Source organism: Mauremys reevesii, linkage group 6 (genome assembly GCF_016161935.1).
Source record: "Mauremys reevesii isolate NIE-2019 linkage group 6, ASM1616193v1, whole genome shotgun sequence".
Classification (NCBI taxonomy): Eukaryota; Metazoa; Chordata; order Testudines; family Geoemydidae; genus Mauremys; species Mauremys reevesii.
Window position 1 is genome coordinate 80,183,455 of NC_052628.1, and position 21,435 is coordinate 80,204,889.

The 21,435-nt window shown below is 40.3% G+C and overlaps 1 protein-coding gene and 1 long non-coding RNA gene across 8 annotated transcripts in view; one reads left to right on the forward strand and one right to left on the reverse strand.

Annotated features, from left to right (window-relative positions):
* The window catches only part of SEMA4D (semaphorin 4D), a 150,335-nt gene that overhangs the window by 118,625 nt on the left and 10,275 nt on the right, over positions 1 to 21,435 (forward strand). For 5 of the 7 annotated variants that reach the window (XM_039545985.1, XM_039545989.1, XM_039545988.1 and 2 more), the window contains exons 13-15: positions 6,911 to 7,083; positions 7,445 to 7,488; positions 8,902 to 10,698. In XM_039545985.1, coding sequence (XP_039401919.1) covers positions 6,911 to 7,083; positions 7,445 to 7,488; positions 8,902 to 9,827 — 1,143 coding nt within the window. In that variant the 3' untranslated portion in view covers positions 9,828 to 10,698. Of the gene's footprint in view, positions 1 to 6,910; positions 7,084 to 7,444; positions 7,489 to 8,901; positions 10,699 to 11,597; positions 11,805 to 21,435 lie in introns of those variants that run through there. The other 2 variants (XM_039545992.1, XM_039545990.1) reach the window with 2 other exon arrangements.
* Positions 1 to 21,435, reverse strand: part of LOC120408771 — a 53,491-nt gene that overhangs the window by 20,974 nt on the left and 11,082 nt on the right. The window lies entirely within an intron of this gene.

The following is a 21,435-nucleotide window of genomic DNA, read 5'->3' on the forward strand; positions in this document are numbered from 1 at the left end:
TGACTTTATGACTTTTTGTTGGGGTGTTGATTATTTAAAAAATGCTGTTAAAATAATTATCTGAAAACAGCCACTCAATGTGCAGTGGCAGTCAAAAAAGCTAACAATGTTAGGAAAGGGATAGATAATAAAACAGAATATATGACAATGCCACTATATAAATCCATGGTATGCCCACACCTTGAATACTGTGTACAGTTCTGGTTACCCCATCTCAAAAAATAATTGGAAAAGGTGCAGAGAAGGGCAACAAAAATGATTAGGGGTATGAAACAGCTTCCATATGAGGAGAGATTAAAAAGACTGGGACAGTTCAGTTTAGAAAAGAAATGACTGGGGTTGTGGGGGGGAATTGATAGAGGTCTATAAAATCATGAATGGTATGGAGGAAGTGTTATTTACCCTTTCACATAACACAAGAACTAGAGGTTACCTGATGAAATTAATAGGCGGCAGGTTTAAAACAAAATGAAGTACTTCTTCACATAGTGGATAGTCAGCCTGTGGACCTTGTTGCCGTGGGATGTTTTGAAGGCCAAAAGATAACTAGGTTGAAAAAATAAATTAGGTAAGTTCATGAAGGATAGGTCTATCAGTGGCTAATAGCCAAGATGATCAGGAATGCAGCCTCATGCTCCAGGTGTCCCTGAGCCTCCAACTGCCAGAAGCTGGGACTGGACATCAGGGGATGGATGACTCGAAAGTGTCCTGTTCTGTTCATTTCCCCTCAAGCATCTGGCACTGGCCACTGTCAGAAGACAGGATACTGGGCTAGATGGTCCTTTGGTCTGACCCAGTATGGCTGTTCTTATGTTCTAATTCAATATATGCTACAATATTGTATTAAACTATTTTATTAAAATAAAACTTTTAAATTAATATAAAATAACTTTTATTGTAATATTCAAAAGTGAGTTGTTCTGTGTTTTTAGTTTTACCAGACACAATGGAAAATGGACACACACACACACACACCCCCCCCAGTTGCCGGTATTAGCCAACAGATATTGTATTTATTTCCATCACTAAGTAAAGGGAAATAAAATAATAACTCAAACATCGATGTGCAGTAACTGTTAGCAATGCTTGATGTTTTTTTAACGGTAACCATTATGCACACAGAGGGAATATACATTAAATGTTTCCTTTGTCTTTGTTTATATTCATGTCTCTTGTTCCATTTTTCCCCACAATTTTTTACCAATTTCTTTTGGTTCTTTGAGTATGTGTCAGCATGGATCCCACTGTTGGCCTGCATGCGCTTCATGCCCATGAGATTGGAGTCTCTTGAACAGCAGTGTCTGTCAGGGTCATGCATGGGCACTCTGTCTACTCAAGCTCCTATGCAAAAGGGTGAATGCAACCTTCTCCCAGTTCCCCAATATTGCCTGGAGCAGCGAGATGAAACCTGACAACTGTCTAATCCACTCTAGCTAAATTTTCCAAACTTCTTCAGAACTCTTCTTGCCCAAACTCTTTAGAACTGCTGTGAATGACCTAGACTTATCTGGACTGAATTTGTATGGTCATACCCCCATAAACACCCCTCTCCTGTACCGCAATATGGTAGATTATAAGCGTGTGAGCCTGCCCTTCCCACAACAGACTAATCCCATTAAAAGATGAGCACAGCAGATACTTCTTCTATCTAGGAGAGTCCCGTGTGCTACATAGATACTTAGCATGCCTCTCATTCTCTGTGAAGGCGTGTAAATCATGGGACATGCAGTTGAAGTTTTGTCTACTAGAACAATCAATTACTATGTCTTCAGAGCCGAAGAGAAAGGCAGCTTCTACCAGCACCTCATCTAGTAGACATGTGGTGCCTAATACCAGCTCAGAAAAGACAACAACAAGGAAAGACTGGCACCTGCATTGGCATCAACATCACCAGCACCAAAGCAGAGTGCACTGACATCAACACTCATAGACTCATAGACTTTAAGGTCAGAAGGGACCATTATGATCATCTAGTCTGACCTCCTGCACAAAGCAGGCCACCGAATCTTACCCATCCACTTCTATAACAACCCCCTAACCTATGTCTGAGTTACTGAAGTCTTCAAATTGTGGTTTGAATACCTCAAGCTGCAGAGAATCCTCCAGCAAGTGACCCTTGCCCCATGCTGCAGAGGAAGGCGAAAAACCTCCAGGGCCTCTGCCAATCTGCCCCGGAGGAAAATTCCTTCCCGACCCCAAATATGGCAATCAGTTAAACCCTGAGCATGTGGGCAAGACTCACCCGCCAGCACCCAGGAAAGAATTCTCTGCAGTAACTCAGATCCTATCCCATCTAACATCCCATCACAGACCACTGGGCATACTTACCTGCTGATAATCAAAGATCAATTGCCAAATTAATTGCCAAAATTAGGCTATCCCATCATCCCATCCCCTCCATAAATTTATCAAGCTTAGTCTTAAAGCCAGATATGTCTTTTGCTTCCACTACTCAGCTCCAAGGGGGTGTCTTCAAACACAGAGCCAGAAAATCCAGGTGGAGCTTATTGTCTTTGCACAAAGATGGACCTCTTAAATCCCTAGGAGAGAGACCCACAAAATCCCCTACAGCGCTGAAGGCTGGTGATTAGGAATAGCCTGCGAAGCAGAAAATAACTTCTCCGACGCCTAACCCAGTACCAGTGACACAACCTTCCATACTGACCCCTACAACTGAAATAAAGCTAACTGACATGACCCTGCAAGAAAGCAGGACCGTCTTCTATACCAGTGCAGACCCTGTAATGAGAGTGGCAATACCTTAGCATTGTCTCTAGAAGAGATTTACTCATTCTTCCTGTCACCGGGGTATGTCGTCTTGCCTTCCTTAAGCAGAGAATCCTCTCTTCTGAGATCCAAGGGCAACATCACCAAAAGGCCAGTCAGCTGTCCCTAAAGGACTCAACCACTGCCCCATCAGGAATGGCCTTGGATTGGCCAATATCAAACAAGCTATCAGTAGCCTTATTGCATGCTGCCATAGTCTTAGTAGGCCTACTGGTGTCCCGCCTCGTGCTTCTAGGAGCCAGTCTCCACTACACTCTAAGAAGAGGATGCTCTCCCCAGCAGTATCCCTGGCCAGACCTGGAGAGAGAGGACTACCAAGAACTGGACGCAGGAGGTTGTTACTGCTCTGGCCCCACTCAAGCACCAAAAAATCTCTCTTTATCACCCAACAAGATAGTGTCCTCTGTACTGGTGTCAGTGCTGGATGGTTTAAAGTTGTTTCAAGAATGTATGAGAATTGTAGAGCGGCTAGAGAGGAGACATCTGTCGTATAAGAAAAATTTTATATATTCAACATATTGACAATTTCCAGGCCAGCCAGGATTGCCCTATCTCCCAGAGAATGAACAGGTTGCAGTCTCTCCAGTCAGTGGCAAATAATGTAAAATGAAATCCAGCAGTGATGTTGGATATGTCTGGGTCTACAAGGTCACATGTTGGCATGTATGTAAGTGATGCCAATTGCCACACTTCACCTGCGACCCTTATAGCTATGGCTGAGATCAGTGTACTCTCTGTCCAAGTACCATATGATCAAGAGAATCACAGTCTTACCCTACGTCCCGCGAGAGCTCACTTGGTAGCTGAGGCCAGGAAATATACAAAAGGAGGTGCCCTTCTTTGCCCCCTTCTCGATTATGACACTCATCACAAGCACCTTGGGGATAGATTGAGGAACCCACCAGAACCATCTTCAGATGCAGTGGACATGGTCTCAGAACTATTTGAATGTATGTATGAACATCCTAGAGTCTAGGACCATTATAAGGAGGTCTAGCCATAAGGGCTTGGAGCTTGCTAACCTTTCAGGCTAAGAGGATTGCCTTTTTTTTGGTGGTTATCTTGAGGGAAAGGTGATCTATCAAACAGAGGCTTCACGGATTTCAGGAAAATGATGTTGAGATTCCACATAGGAGACAGGTGGGTAAGTATCAGGAGGCCTCGGAGGAACTTTGATACCATCAGATGTGAGACCAAATACTACTGAATCAGAATGGTGACATGCCGATACAGCAGGAAGGTGGACTTTGAGAGAACTAAATGCCAATATAGCACGTTTCAAATGCTGCATGTACTTGAGGATCTTTGATGGGGGGTCTCTATTAGGTCTATATTATGTTGGACTGCCCATATGGAGAAACATTTCCATTTGGAGGAGTAAGTCTTCCTAGCAGATGGCTTCCTAGGCAGCATAAGAATTTCTCAAACCTGTCGAGAATGGTCCCTGTGGGTAGTACTCAGCCAACCAACATCCAAGCCAGCAGGCTGGTAGGGAGCTATCACAATCAATGTAGCCCATCTGGAGTAGCCTTACCTTCAAGATCAGGAGAATTGGGGGAAAGGAATACAGGAGGCCTGGAGACCACTGTAGCAGGAAAGTGTCTGATAAGGTGGTCAGTCTCATGCCCCCTCTAGAGCAGAAATTAAAACGTGATGTTCTCTGTGACGAACAGATCTATTGTAGAAGTCCCCCAATGGTGAAATATCAGTTCTTTGATGGAATTCTGCAGTGACCACTCATGCCCATGTCAGTATACGTCTGCTTAAGAAGTCTGCCAGACTGTTACTGACTCCTGAAAGGTGCAGAGCCAGTGGGGTTACCTCATGGTGATGACACCAAGTCTACAGTCTGCTGGCCTGCTGGCAGAGAGGGGATGAACAAGCGCCTGTGTGCTTATTGATGTAGTGCATTACAAATGTGTTGTCCGTCAGGATCTGCAATGTGGCATTCTGCAGAACAGGAAGGAATGCCTCTTTTCATAGGAACACTTCTGAGACCACATCCTAACTTCATCCCTATGTGGTCTCATAATTTCACCTAAAGTAGTCAATTAACCTGCCAGTCTTTCCTGAAACCTCATTCAGCCCCAGGAGAGAAGAAACTACATATGTTGGACATTTCAAGAGCCTTGATATATTACCCTAACAGAGCTTAACCAACCTTTTAGGCTGGTCTCCCTGCCTCCTTGTGGCCATATCCAGCCCATCAAAAGGCCAAGCCATCTCATCACAGACAATCTCTAAGTGGATCACAGTGCATTTCTGCCTGCTGTCAGATACCTGCTGAGTCTCTCCGAATATCAAGACATGCTCTGCCAGTGCACAGGTAGCATCTTTGACCTGCTTTAGGAATATGTTTGTATCTGAGAACTGCAGGGCAGCAACGTGGAGCAACCCATTGATCTTTGTTAAACATTATGTCTGTGACACAGCAACCATGTCTGATGCCAAGGTCAGGAGAGTGGTACTTGAGTTATTTTTCTAATGCAACTGAAACTCGTCACTCCCACCATCCAGGAAGAATACTGCTTGCCAGTCACCTGCAGTGGGATTCACACTGTGACACACTCAGAAGAGACAACAGTTACCATACCCTGTAGTAACTGTGAGTCTTTGCAATGTTATCATCAGTGTGGATTCCATGACCAACCCTCCAGTCCCATTTTTGGAGTCCTCAGCAGTATTGGCTTTGCATGTGCAGCCCTGAGTGAAATTTTTCATCTGAAACTTTTTTCAGAAATGCAGATTCAACAATAGTGCTAGTGCATGTCTATTTTACCAAATTGTTTTGGTAAAAAAAAAAACCAAACCAAAAAACTTTCAAATATTCTGAAAAAATGTAAACATTTTGTTTTGACCTTTTTGAAACAAAATTTCTTGATTTTTTTGGGGGGGGTTTTTCAAAACTATGTTTAGTTTTAAAATTTTCTTTTATTAAAAAATCAAAAACATTTTAAAATGGTTGAAATTTAAATAAAACATTTCAATGTTGTCAAAAGAAAATGTGGTGTTTGACTTGAAACAATTTTTTTTATTTTGGAATTGCCAGTGAATCAAAAACTCTGTTGTTTGCCCAGCTCTAAATCTATGGATAACTCTAAAGTTGAATATTTACTCCTATTACAAGCTCTCATAACTCTCACAATTTCTCCTCATTTTTCCAGTCATTGAACACTGTCAAGATCATAGAATCATAGAAATGTAGGGTTGCCAGGGACCTCGAGGGATCATCTAATCCACACCCTCATGCTGAGACAACTTCCTTATCTTTTTAAAATACTATTCAAAACAAAGTACTCATAAGAACATAAGAAAGGCCGTACCGGGTCAGACCAAAGGTCCATCTAGCCCAGTATCTGTCTACCGACAGTGGCCAATGCCAGGTGCCCCTGAGGGAGTGAACCTAACAGGCAATGATCAAGTGATCTCTCTCCTGCCATCCATCTCCATCCTCTGACGAACAGAGGCTAGGGACACCATTCTTACCCATCCTGGCTAATAGCCATTTATGGACTTAGCCACCATGAATTTATCCAGTCCCCTTTTAAACATTGTTATAGTCCTAGCCTTCACAACCTCCTCAGGTAAGGAGTTCCACAAGTTGATGAAGAAGAACTTCCTTTTATTTGTTTTAAACCTGCTGCCTATTAATTTCATTTGGTGACCCCTAGTTCTTGTATTATGGGAATAAGTAAATAACTTTTCCTTATCCACTTTCTCAACATCACTCATGATTTTATATACCTCTATCATGTCCCCCCTTAGTCTTCTCTTTTCCAAACTTTTCTTTTACTCCTTCCCTCATCTCCCACCAGTCCTCTACTATTATATATCTGTATTTTAGAATATACCCTATCAAGTCCTAATTTTCTTCTCCCCTCCCCCTCCTTTTCTCAGCTAACTGGGCTTGGTCACTGGATCAGTTTTTTCCAGGCTTGCTGGTCCAATGCTTGCCCCAGATCCACTCTGTCCTCTTGTAGATGGTCTATCCATCATTTTCTTGGCTGTCCTCTTGTTTTCTGTCTGCAATTCCTAAGAATGTGGTTAATTAATGAATGTAATATGTTTGTTACATGATTTCCAAAGGGTGATTGTGGATGGTCTCTCTCTGTTACATCCACAGGGCAAAAGGTATCTCTATGCAGGTTCCAATTCTGGTGTGGTTCAGTCTCCCGTTGCATTCTGTGACAAGTACAGCACTTGTGTTGACTGTGTTCTAGCTAGAGATCCCTACTGTGCTTGGAAGTCACATGAAGCCTCCTGTATTAATATTCTTAAAGAAGATGAAATTGAAAGGTAATAGCACCTGCTGTCTCTCCTGTGGTTAGCAATAAGAAATTCTACGTCATGTAAAAATTTCCTGACAAAATTATGTAATATTTATACATTTGTGACCTTATTTATCATTTATAATTGTTTTTATTTTAAAAAGTCCAGTTGACATTAATGAACAAGATGCACGCTGTAACAATTTACTTGTATTAATGGTCCATGTATACAGTGTATTTTTAAACATTGACTTTCCTATTAGATGACTACCAACATATTGTGATTGTCTGCATAATTTAAGCATCATCATTATCCTGCTCCTTTTAATCATGGGGTGGTGGTGAGGAATATATGATTACAACTTTTAATGCTTGATTAATTTGTATAGGGATTGGATTCAGAACATAGGTGGTGATGCCTCTTCCTGCCCTGGTAAGTTTTGTTTTTTTATAAATGTGATTTAAAAAATAAATATGCAATGCATTTAAATTGTCGTGTTTATTCAGGTGTTTTGTATATTTATTTATCCATGTGCATTCCCATTTCATGTGTTTAAACTTAAGTTTTATATATTGTATTTGAGCATCTGTACAGTATATGTATTATCTTAGAATGTCTGTATTGATAGACATATGTTGCATAGTGTTACATTCAGTGTAATAAACAATAAAATGAACCTGGGCCACTGCAGCTGCTGCTTATGAATGAGAATGATGTTTGCCATAAGGAATTACATTAGAGTCCTTAATTGCATTCTTGATACTTATTAGGTCACTTGAGAATTCTAATGGCAGTTAAGAATACCTGATTATTATGGTTAGAGCAAAGGAAATGATCTTCAGATAAATTGATTTATGGTTGGGAGAAAGGTTCTGAATACCACTGAGCAGATATCTAGAGTAGCTGAAATGGTGCTCCAGTGTATTGAAAGCTCAAATAATCACAGCTTTTCTTTTTTGTAATGTGTGTTGCTGCTGTCACCACACATCAAGGAATCCTTGGGGAGAAATAGGATTCCAGGAGACTTACATTGTAGTAGTTGAGGCTTTCACAGGGTTTACATTACCATGTGTATTATTAAATCAAGCACTGTATGGACCACTATAAGAATGCTGCTTGCTACTTAATTAGTTTTATCATGCTGTATGTTTCGTGTGTGTTAGTTTTTTTTTTAATTGTTTTTTTTTGTTTTGTTTTGGGGGTTAGAGTGTTACAGCTGAGAAGTGGTATTTCTGAGTAATATCAATATCATATGTAGATTTATTTCAGATGCTTACAATATTTATGTACTCAAAAATGTACTACTTTCTCATAACAATTACCATATGGGTCCATCTAGGCCAATATCCTGACAGTCTCTAAAAGTGACTAGCATCAGGTCCTACAGAGGAAGGTGCAAGACACTCCTTAATAGGCAGATGCGGGATAATCTACCCCATAAAGGCCTAATCCTAATTCTTAATAAATTAGTGTAAATCCTAAAGCCTGATGTCTTATATCCCTCAGTATCTCAGGCATAGCTGCTGTTTGGTGGTTTGTTCAGATTTTCAATGTCTTCATGGCCTAGGGGCTTGTCTACCCATCACCACAGTCTGGACTATGGGGGTGTGACCTGGAGAGCACTCTGAAGTGTTGCGCTCTAACTGTCCCGTGTAGACCCTGCTGGCGCGAACTAAAAAGTACCTAGTTGGTGGTGATGTAATCCTGTTTCAAACTGAGGAATAGAGGTAGACTTCATGGAGTAAACGTTACATTTCGCTTATGACTACAGAACCATGAAACTATAGGGATTAATGCAATCAAAAATCATTGCTGATACTTTGCAAATTTATTTTGATGTTCCAGATAAAGTAAGAGAGAATTCTCTGCAGCATACATTCAAGCATGGGAGCACAGCAGAACTCAAATGTTCTCAAAAATCCAACCTGGCCCAGGTAGTTTGGAAATTCAAAGATGATGTATTGAAAGTTGAGAGCCCCAAGTATCGTCTTCTGGAGAAAGCACTGCTCATCTTCAATTTATCAGAAGGAGATAGTGGCATTTATCAGTGTTTGTCAGAAGAAAAAGTGAAGAATAAGAAATTTTCTCAAGTGGTGGCTAAACATGTTTTGGAACTGAAAAAAATCCAGCCTAGTACAGTGGACCCAATCCAACCAGCAGCACAGACAGAAGGTAATACCGATGTACCAAAAATGTCAACTGTGCCAACAGAAGGGTCTACTGCTCAAACTTCGACCACCCAGATTATACCAGTAACAACAGGAAGGATAATAAGAGAGCCAATCGGCCCCATCCTAGCAAGTGCAACCTCCAACCCTGAAATCTTCAATTCTGTTCCTGATGGAGTCCCTGAAAAGACAATGTTCTTAAAGTCAAATGATAATTTCCTTTTAATATTTCTCTTTCTGTTCTTTTTTGTTCTCTTCCTAAGTCTGTTGTCCTACAACTGTTACAAAGGCTATTTACCAGGCCAGTGTTTAAAATTCCGCTCTGCCATGTTACTTGGTAAGAAAAAACCCAAATCAGATTTTTCTGATTGTGAGCAAAGTGTAAAAGAAACTCTAGTGGAGCAAGGCAGTATCCAGAACCAAACTGGAGAGCAGCCAAAGCCAGCTCATGACACTGGATATGAGACTGAGCCAGATTGTGGAAATGGCCAGGTTCAACATGATGATGATGTCTCCTCGCAGGCTCACAAAGAAGTCAAGGACAAACCTTTTGATGTTAAATGTGAACTAAAATATGCTGACTCAGATGCAGAGTGTGACTGAAAGAGAAAGTCCTCCACATTAATCACGAAAATAACTGTGGTTCTTACAGTTAATTATTTGAGCACGGATACTTTTGGATGTGACAACTTAGCCATAGAGGGTTATGTGCGCTTAAAAGATTCAGCGTGACAATTTCAAACCTTGCTAGAATAGAAAACAATGTTCTGGTGTATCCGATAATCGTATTTCATGGTTTTTTAAAAATGGCTAGTTGCAGATCACCATGTTTTTCCGGGATTTTTCAGAGTACTTTTAACAGTTGCAAATGCAGTTACTGATTTATTTAATCCCTTTTCTTCCATAGAATAAAAATGAGACTAATGCAATCAGCTAAATTAAATACTTCCAAGTCTGCACATATTTAAGCTGCCATTTAAAAACAACTAATTTCATTTTAATTCCAAATTGGAAATGAAGTTTAGTTTATCAGATTGGTAAATTATAGCATTTTGTCCAGATTGGGACATTTCTTTGCTTCTAGTGATTCTTATTCTTAGCATAACGTTTTGAGTCTGTTGGCAAGTTGGGTAGCTTTGATTAGTTTAAGAATTAATTTTGAAAAATTGCTGTTTGTGTACCTTGTAGAATTAAATGTACATTGGGAAAGAGCTGGTTTGATTTGTGTAAGATTCTCAGGGATAATCTTTGCTTTAAGTGCTATCTTTTTGCTTTCTAGAAATGTAGGTACAACAGTCATTCGAGTAGATGATGTTATTTTTTTTCGGGATTGCAGGAGCATAGGTAAGATTTAAAAAAAAACTCCAACAAGATGGACACCATCGCATTCTGTTGCTATATAAAACTGGATTATTATTATTTTTTTTTAAGTGAAATGGCACAGGAAGCAGCTGTCACTTAGCTATGCCACTCAGAGAGGCTTTTGCACTGTGGAACCAATACAGAATTTATTAGAAGAATTTGATGTAATAATTGGATGGGGTTAACTTGCTGCAGTTGATAGCTAGACAAGACAATATTGCAGTTTTATACTAAAAAGTAACTGAACTTCTCTTTAATAACAAAGTCTTTGCAATTTTTCACTATTTCTGGTTAACTTCTACCAATCTCGTATGCAACTGGAGACTGAAACTGGAGTTGCTCAAAATAATTGGTTAGCTGAATTGTCACATGACTCATGCCTGCAAGTGAAAAAATACAAGCATTCTAAACCTGGTTCACAGCGGCACTATTTGTCTGTAAAAGTTTTTTGTGCGGTACAGTTCTTTAAGAATTGTTAGTGTCTTTCTGTAAATGTTGTTAGAAATAGAATTGTCATAGTAAATAGCAGTATGCCCAGGCTTCTTTTTTGTTGTTGTTTTTGTTGACCTCTCATTCAAACATAATATAATTTAGATCATCTTAGTGTAAACAGTTTATATTTTATAAGATTCAGTTTGGTTTTATTTTTCTATTTTTAATTATGTACATATGAAAAGCAACAGAATAAATATTAAAATAAGTTGTATTATATCCTTGACTTTCATCCAATGTACATAGTGAAACCACTTTAAATATTGTAAAGCCTTACGTTTTGCTTTTCTTTAATGAGACTTCTGTAATTAATTTCACATAGGTTTTCTCTTCAGCTTTAAATTCATAGGGGGTAGAGAGTGAATAGAGCTCATTTCTAGGAATCTAGTGATTTTCATTTGTCATCCTTCTAAAACTCATTTGTCCTTTTTGCATTATTTCTTCGGTGTGTTATGTATTTCTTAAAACCTTTTTCCTTAGTGCCCTCTTTTTTCTTTTCTGTCCTCTTCTGTCACACAGCCTCATCTTCTATACCTTTCCCTCCTACTGGTACCTCCTTTTTGTCCTGTGTGGGAAGTGATTCACCTCCTTCACCCACCAATACCATGCCTGATGTTTGGTCTAGCACAGAGCTTGTAATGGCCATGTTGTTACCACCTTTCCTAAGTGACCAGGCACAGCATGTTAGTGTCCATGGAACCTTTCACCTCTTCTGTCAAGCCACTGGTAAGTAAGAAGACCCTCTGTAAACCAACACTTTCTTCATTGCATATTTTGTATCCATCTCCATGTCCTGATTAATAAATGGGATGTAGAAGTCTAAGGATCTGTCCTGAAATCAGTGGCTGCAGAGGCTGTTAGTAGCTTTCAGGATTAGGCCTGAATTCTGTACTGTAAATACTTCAGCCTTAGCTCAGCAAGATACTTAAGCATGCGCTTATCATTAAGCATGTAATAGTCCCTTGCCTTTAATTAAATTATTCATGTGCTTAAGTAGTTTGCTGAATCGTGGCTTTACATATGTAAACTTACTCATATGAATAAACATTTTCAGAAGCATGGTTTATATGATCTTTTTTTCATTATATAATTTTACTGGCCTGCATTTATTTGTTTTGAACATTACCTAGACATGACCAATTTTCATATTTTTTTCATCTGGTAAAATTCTTATTATTTTACTCTCTTTCATTTCCCAGTATATATCAGCTGAAAGCAAACTCCGAGGGCAGGGTTATTATTTTTTCAGAAATTCATAGTTTGTCTTTAACAGGTATGTGGTACAGAATTTGTCCTGGTTTGAGTTAAAAGGATTTTACTTTGGGGGTTTTGAAATGTGAAACGAAATGAAATATGTTCTTAAACACTTTTGCTATCTGATTTGAAGAATAGACTTGAAAGTGTTTGGTAGACTGTTAACCATGTTGCTGTGCCTCTGCATATGTTTCATGTTTCTTAATGGACAACTTTCAGATCAAATTTGATCAAAATATTTTAGGTTTTATAAAATAAACCTTTACAAAATTGAAGGCCATTTTCCCCTAAGTTAAAAAAAAAATGTTAGTGGAAACTTTAACAAACATTTCTTTCAGTGTTTGCTATACAAATGTTGTAGCAAGTTTAAGATTATTATAAACAAAAGTGAAAATAACTGTTCTTCTCCAAGATGAGGAAATGCAAAGAGCAAACAGCATAAATAGTAAAAAAAAGAAAATGTGTAAATATTATTTGTTTCAGTAATCTAAATTGATGTTAGTAATGTAGGTAGGAAATGTGTTTATTTTTAGAAATTGTTTTTTAACCAATGTAGTGTCTCTTCAATTGGTATTTGGAAATGTCTGATCTAACTTGTTTCCATGTGCTCTCTCTCTGTCAAATATAAATTATAATTTAAAAAAAAATTGCAGTAAATTTAAAACAAAAGGAATTGTTTCTTAATGCCAGTCTATGGAATTCACAGACGGTAGAGACAAATAGTTGAAAAGAACTGGATAATGTCATAAATTTTTACTTTTGAAATTCTGCAGGCTAAAACGAAACAGGAAAATGAAATGTATTTTTATTCAGGGTGTCAACTTAGCCACTGTGGGATTCAAAAGAGAGCATTGAACTCTTTTGGTTTTTTTGTGGAAGCTGGAGCTGTTTCACTTTCCTCTGAAACATTAGGAATCTTCAGCTGGCAGAATGGCCACGTTCCACTGCTTAAAAATTACAAAATCACCAAACTGAAGCAGTGGCTGCATCTTTGCAGGACCTTCTGAAAACAGTGTATGCTGCTTTTACTGCTGAGCAGCACCAGTTATCTAACAAGCTTTCTATTAAGAGCTGTTTGCATTCTTGCAGAGAATATTGGTGATACTTTACTTAGACAGAAGTAACCATAAAGGAGCCATATTGCCTGCAGTACTACATGCAATATAAAATGTGGTGTTTTGCTACACAGAGAATAACAACATGGCATGGATGAACATAAGAACAGCCATATTGGGTCAGACAAAAGGTCCATCTAGCCCAGTATCCTGACTTCCGGGTGGAGAAAGAAATGCTATAGTTTCTAAGAAGCAGGAGCCAATGTATAATATAGCCACATAAACTACCACATAACTGCATTCCAGAATCTATGCTTTATTTTAAAAAAATTAAGTTGGGAAGAAAACTGTTGAACGTGAATTCAATGTAAATGTTGTCTGTCCAAGTCTGCAAACAGCCTGAAACAATAGTTCTAAAAGGTATGAACTTCTCCCACTCATCTTAAGGTTCTATTAACACTGAAGCCCTAGTATAATATACCTTAGATGGAAAAATTGCTAACAAAGTCACTGATGAACATTTTAGCAGCACTGTGGGTACAGGGGGGAGAGCTAGTCGTCAAATTTTGCTGAGGTGAGAAAAGAATTCCTATCTCCCTACCACAAAATTAAAGGCTCCTCTTCTGTCTCCAAAAGGAAAAGGGATGCATTTCTTCCCATTGCCTAAAGCCTAAACTGCCTGCTGGTTACAAAAGAACAAAACCTCCTATGTTATTCCGGGTCCTAGAAGACCAAACAGTTGGGCACCCACCTGCCAAATCTCCGGCTTCCCCTGATAATCTCTATAATGCAGCTACTCACTGTTGATGCAGAAATTTGCAGCACTTTGCAAACAATGAATTTAATTTAATAACAAAAAGAATGCTATACTCCTGTGAGGGGGAATCGGCTGGAGGGGGCTGAGTGCCACATGACTGGGTGTTCTGGTGAATAATTCAGGTCCAGGACACAAGGGTTTTAGCTATTACCAACAGAGAATTTTGTTTAAAAATGGTAAAGTAAGTTCATAGGTGGGACAATTATAGTTCCTTCTCCTTCACTGGTCGAGCCCACCCCTCTCCTCCACCACCGCACACGCACACACACTCTCCCTGCCACAAAATGATGAACTTTTCCACAATATTGAGTGGTGTGTCACAGCAAGCTGCTCCAGGCAAACACCAGCCCCGGAGAGGAGCAAGCTATTGAACGGGTTATTTGTAATTTAACTGCCAATGATGCTGCATCAGGCTCTGCAACATGCACTCCTGCACAGCTGCAGAGTCCTGTTGTCATCAGTAGGACTTCACATGGATGCTAAGATCTGCACTTGCAGGATTGTGGCCTAAGTTTGGAGAAATTATATGCATTTATTTGTTAAAATGTAGTATGTTATCGATGGTCTAACAGTGATCTGCCAATTTCCCCCGTCTTAATCCTTTATCATTAGGAACAGTCACAAAGGGAGGGTGAATATAAAGATAAATGTATTACTCTATCCCATCACTCGAGCATGAGCTGACTAAAATAGATGCTTAAAAACCAAGCAGGAACAGTATGTACACTGGTGACGTTTGTTGTTTATTAATGGGAAAACATCTACCTGTTTGAGGTAGATATAATTTACCTTAATGGAATTTAATCTTTACTTCACAGCTTCATTGAACATTTCTGGAGAGAGTCCAGATAGCAATGGAGTGATGTTTCACATTTAACGTTATTTGTAATGGCAGGAAGAATCAGCTAATGTTCTCTCTGAACAGACTCATACAATCATGCCATACGAGCAGAAGTGGGCAAACGACAGCGGCCTGCGGGACCCTCCCGCCTGGCCCCTGAACTCCTGGCCTGGGAGGCTAGCCCCTGGCCCCTCTCCTGCTGTTTCCTCTCCCCCGCAGCCTCAGCCTGGGCAGCAGGGCTGTGAGCTCCTGGGGCAGTGCAGCTGCAGATCCCAGCTTAACCCAGTGCTCTGTGCTGTGGGATGGTGACGGCGTGACTGGCTCCAGCTGGGCAGCGTGGCTGTAGCACCGCCAGCCACCAGTGCTCCAGGCAGCGCGGTAAGGGGGTAGGGAGCGGGGGGGTTGGATAGAGGGCAGGGGAGTTCAGGAGGGTGGTTGGGGGTGGGGGTGTGGATAGGGGTTGGGGTGGCCAGAGGGTGGGGAACAGGACGGTTGAATGGGGTAGGAGTTCCAGGGGGGCAGTCAGGAATGAGAGGAGGGGCGGGCAGGGGTTCCAGGGGTGGTCAGGGGACAGGGAGCAGGGGCGTGAATGGGGCAGGGGCCCCGGGGGGGCCCATCAGGGAACTGGGAGGTTGGATGGGGCAGGGGCCCAGGGGGGGCGGATAGGAGGTGGGGGCCAGGCCCCTAACTGGCCCTCCATACAATTTCCAAAACCCAATGCAGCCCTCAGGCCAAAAAGTTTGCCCACCCCTGCATAAGAGAGTTCTTTCTTGATTTTGAACATCGTATCTGGGAAACCAACATTTTTCAGGAGCCTCCAAGAGCTTGATGGCTGGCATTATCAGACGTTTTTATGAGGTTAAGAAACAGTATTGGAAGGACACTCTGTTTTTGTAATTTTTCCTTCTGTAATAATTGAATGTTTTTGAGGACTGACCCAGGACACCGCTGAATGTAAAATCATGAGGCTGTATTTCTTGAGCTAAAGGACCAGGCTCATTAGTTCACAGGCAGTAGCAGGCTCTATATGGGGTCGAGCTACTAGAAGGTACAGATAGCTAGCTATGCAGCTGCTTTTGGTAATGGGTGATTACGCTTATACATTATGTTTGTTCCTATTTTACTAAAAGAATAAAAACAGGTCAGAGTCAATGAAGGTTTAAGTGGGTCTAGAGGTAAATGGGGAAAAAACCTTGTGGTGTTGGCTTTCAGGTTCAGATAGTATTGGTTTTCATTGTTTTGGGGACTCTAACTGCCTTCCCTAGATGTTTTTCTCAGAAATTCCATTACTATTTTTTCCCAATTCTCCAGCCTGAGTGACAACCCCATGTGAATGAGAATAAATGCTCCCTAAGTTCAGAAGCAGATTTTAAAGGAGCTATTTATACATTAATCAGGTAATAAGCCCTTTAATTACTTAGCCCTGATTGGGCACATCTCTATATGAGGGTCACTTTATCAATATGGCCCAAACAAATAGTCCCCGCCCCCATATTAAACCTTAACTGTAATATTACTGGGAAAAAAGACCCATAATTCTTTAAAATCACAAATGACTTCTGAAAGTTATTCTTTCTCGATTCCCAGGACAGATATTGCTTTCACTGAATTATCATTGCAAACATTTCTATGCTTCTTGTTTTAAACTTCTGTATTCTTTGTTAGGGTATGTGTACGCAGGCCACGGCAGCGAGTCTCCCGCCAAGGTCGACAGACTTGGGCTCACGCTAGCACTCTAAAAATAGCTGCCTAGACAGCGCTTTGAAGTTGTGTCTAAGGCTGGAGCTCAGGTTCTGAAGCCACCTCTATCCCTGAGCTTCAAAGGCTCAGTTCCAGCCCAACCTGCAACTTCAGAGAGCTGTCTAGGCAGCTATTTTTAGAGCAGTAGCATGAGTCCCACTAGCCCAAGTCCATTGCTCTGGGCCAGGAGGCTCATTGCCTCAGTCTGCGTAGACGTTACCCTACAAGCCTCGCAGTTATTTTGAGAATATTTCAGATTGTGTTCTCCATAACTCTGGAGAGAATGCATATCTATCCTGTCCTCAACATGCCAAACCTGAGCTAGTGTTCAGACAAATGCCTGAGGTTTGGCTTTATTGATAATTCAAAAGAATAAAACAATGTAAACCTCAACACAAGCTTTCTCCTTCTCTGAGACTGGCTATTCTTGGAGTTTACCTCCCATCAGTACATGGTTTTTAATTATTACTTCTGTGGACCAGCTGAAAGGCCACTAGTAGTGGTTCATAGATCAGAGTTTGAGAATACTGACCAGCCTTCAGATGGCTCATGAACAAGCTGTTCCTAAATCAGATTTATAACTTAAGAGGTGAAAAGCCCCATGTCTTCTAGAGTCATCCAAAAACTTAGAAAAAATATGTGAATACTTCCTAAAATGTTTTATCTGCACAGTAGAACCTCAGAGTTACAAACACCAGAGTTACAAACTGACTGGTCAACCACACAGCTCATTTGGAACTGGAAGTACGCCATCAGGCAGCAGCAGAGACAAATACAAAACGCTAATACAGTACAGCACAGTGTTAAATGTAAACTAATATAAAGGGAAAGTTTAAAAAACAGATTTGACAAGCGAAGAAAACTGTTTCTGTGCTTGTTTCATTTAAATTAAGACGGTTAAAAGCAGCATTTTACTTCTGCATAGTAAAGTTTCAAAGCTGTGTTGTCAATGTTCAGTTGTAAACGTTTAAAAGAACAACTATAAGGTTTTGTTCTGAGTTACTAATATTTTATAGTTATGAACAACCTCCACTCCGGAGCAGTTCATAACTCTGTGGTTTTACTGTAACATTTTGATGGACAGTAAATTAATTTTGAGCATAAAATAATGTGGTGCTCTTTCTTTGCTAAAGCCTGTACCCTTGACTTTAATCTGCACAGTCATTATTAATCCATGCTTGGTTTATCTTTATCTTCACGTGGGGATGCTAAATTTGAACCAGTTTTATATCCTCTCTCTTGTATTAGGTTGTCCCTAAACCTTTTGTTTCTAATCTCAAGCTGACTGCCCAGGACTATTTAATAGCAGCCTCTGTGGATATAGTAATCTGATGGAGCTTGATCTTTACCGAGATACCTTTATGCCTTACATATACATCTATGTCCCCTTATTTCTTTTTTGTTTTTAGTATCAAAGGTAAGCTGCAAGGCTGAAGAATACTGTCCCTATTACATATTAACAGACAAGGCCTGAAAGCTGGTCACTCAAGCTCACAAAAGCAACTAAATTCATATTGAAGACAGACTTGTATCAGAAGCATGTAGACCCATTAAACTAGAATAAGAATGTCTTTGCTTTTGTTGGATTATGTCTCAAATTCGTTGAGAGCCTACAGTTGTTATTGGCTCATTATAATGTTAACTGAGCACTTCCTATTTCAGAGACCAGTGATCCTGCTTTGACCAATCACACCTATCTTGTATGCAAAACAATTCTGAGTGCTGATATTATTCCACACCTCTTTTCCCCTCCCCCTTTCTGGGAATATATCTAGTCAGTTAACAGCATCTTCAGGGAAACCTTTGAAATTAATGGAATGTTTTTAAATTCTTGGTGATAATGGTAGATCTGAACAAACAGAAAACAGCTCCCTTGTTAGACTGACAGTTGCTGTACACTGATACGTTTGAAGACAAAACTGAATACAGTATAACCTGGAACCCTAAAAGTAATAATTGCAATAGGGACAATTATCATTGTTGATTCACTTTAAGTGAATGTTTTCCTTAAAAGTCTGTACCATCCTCCAGCCCCTAGATGGTTGTTTACAAATTTAGCCTGGAGCACATTAGGCCTAAGTTGTATAAACTCTGAATCAACGGAGTAAGAATTACAAGGGTTATGTCATCCCTCTTCGGGACATTGTAAATAGGGCCCTACCAAATTCACGGTCCATTTTGGTCAATTTCACAGTCAGAGGATTTTAAAAATCGTAAATTTCATGATTTCAGCTATTTAAATCTGACATTTCACCGTGTTGTAATTGTAGGGGTCCTGACCCAAAAAGGAGCTGTGGAGTGGTCACAAGGTTATTGTATGTGGGCTTGCAGTACTACTGCCCTTACTTCTGCACTGCTGCTAGCAGTGGCCCTGCCTTCAGAGCTGGGCAGCTGGAAAGTGGCGGCTGCTTACCAGGAACCCACCTCTGAAGGTAGAGCCGCTGCCAGCAGCAGCGCAAAAGGATGCAGAGCTGGGCCCTCAGTCAGCAACCGCCACTCTCCAGCTGCCCAGCTCTGAAGGCAACAGCACAGAAGTGAGGGTGGCATGGTGTGGCATTGCCACCCTTACTTCTGTGCTGCTGCTGGCGGGGTGCTGCCTGCAGAGCTGGGCACCTGGCCAACAGCCGCTGCTCCCTGGCCACCCAGCTCTGAAGGCAGCACAGAAGTAAGAGTGGCAATACTGCGACCCTCCTAAAGTAACCTTTCAGCTCCCCTGCAACTCCCTTTTGGGTTAGGACCCCCAATTTGAGAAACATGAAATCTGTCTAGTAGAAGGTAAGAGCACACAAAAGACCACATTTCACGGAGTGAGCCTAGGTTTCATGGTCAGTGATGCATTTTTCATGGCCGTGAATTTGGAAGGGCCCTAATTATAAATTAGCAGATGAGATCAGAGAGAAATTTCTCCCCCATAATATAATATTGTGCAACTGGCTAGGATCAATGAGATTTTTCCCTTCTACTGAATCATTAGGTATAGCAGTAGATTACATTGTTCTAGTTATACCATTCTTATGTTCCAAACAACTACCTTAACCAGCATAGTGAAAATAGAAATGCTATAAAAATAAACATTTTCCCCTTAAAAATTCGAGAGGTTTTTTTCTCAAGTTAGAACTGGTGTTGTAGTTATAATAGTAATTCTTAGCATTTATGTAATGTTTTCAAATGTACCTTACAAACAGTAGTGGTATTTTTTATTTTAGTTTTTGTCAAAGTATCAGTGAATTTTGTTTATAAATTTTGTGCACATTCACTGTTAAGAGATTGGATGATTTAAGTTGGTACATTAATCTGCTGGGTTTTTGTAACTAATAATAACAAGGAAGTTAAGATCAAGACAATGTGAAACCTGATTCTTTGCAGTGAGATTTTATCATTGCACTATTGATCACACTTCAAAGATCTGAAGTACATTTTTTAAATTAATTATAGAGTGGTATCTATGTGCCACTACATTAACAAGGAGATCTCTACTCTCTTTTGGCAGTGTACCCTGTTGAGTTCCAATTATAGGAAGTGAATAATCTCCTGAGGCTCAACTATACAGCCGATGATGTGTATCTTCTAAATTGGATAGAAAACTTACCATTGGATACCTGTATGAACCTACCACTTTGCTGCTTAGTGCATTACATAATAACTAGTGCAGTACTTATGATCAGTAAGATGTAAGGTCTCTAGTGTAGCCACTCTAAGCTGACGGGAGAGTGCTCTCCTGTTGGCTTAATTACTCCAGCCTCCACGAGAGGCGGTAACTATGTTGGCGGGAGAAGCTCAGGCAGTACCTATGTTGACTGGAGAAGCTCTCCTGCCAACATAACGCTGTCCACACCAGTGCTTAAGTGGGCATGTTATGTTGCTCAGGAAGGTGGCTAATTCACACCTGAATGACACAATTTACGTCGACTTAAGCTGTAGTGTAGCCAGAGCTTTTGTCTCAGTTATATAAGTTGATCTGGTTATTAAAATAGCAGTGTTCCTACAGTCAACCTAGTGCACTCACACGTTATTTAAAATCAGTGATTCAGTCTCATGAGAGATTCCAAGTGGGGGAGGAAGTGATATTTTGAGCTGGAATACAATGCAAGACAAAAGAACAAGTTGTCTACGAAATCAGCTGTGGTAAACTTAGACTGTGACAAATGATAAGACATAAGCATCCAGATATACTGAATTTAGCTTGTAAAGTCTGCACTCCAAGTGATCTTGTGGCATGTTTTTGACCCAAATATGGTCTGTAGATTCTTGCAGTGGACTCCAAGACTCTCAGAAGAGAGAGGGGCTCTTTGTAGATAGCTTGTTCTGAATATTGGGAGATTGGTTTTACTAAACTTCATATCTTAGCCTCTCTCTTCTTTTGTAATACAGATAAAGTTCTTAAACCATTCTTTGATCTCCTTCCCCATGCCTAACATGTATCTCATAGGTTCTGTAGTGCCTTAGACCAGACTAGCAAACCAAGATTTATTGCTAAGCCCTTGGCACCAGTAAGAATTGGGATTTCACAGTCCTAGAATGTAAAATGCATTACTGATCAGTGATATGTCTGGACCCACGTTGCAGCAATGAGGCATTATATTGAGAACATTTGTGGACTATAAACAGAATATATTTTTGCCAGCTTCCATGTTCTTTCTCTTAGAAGGG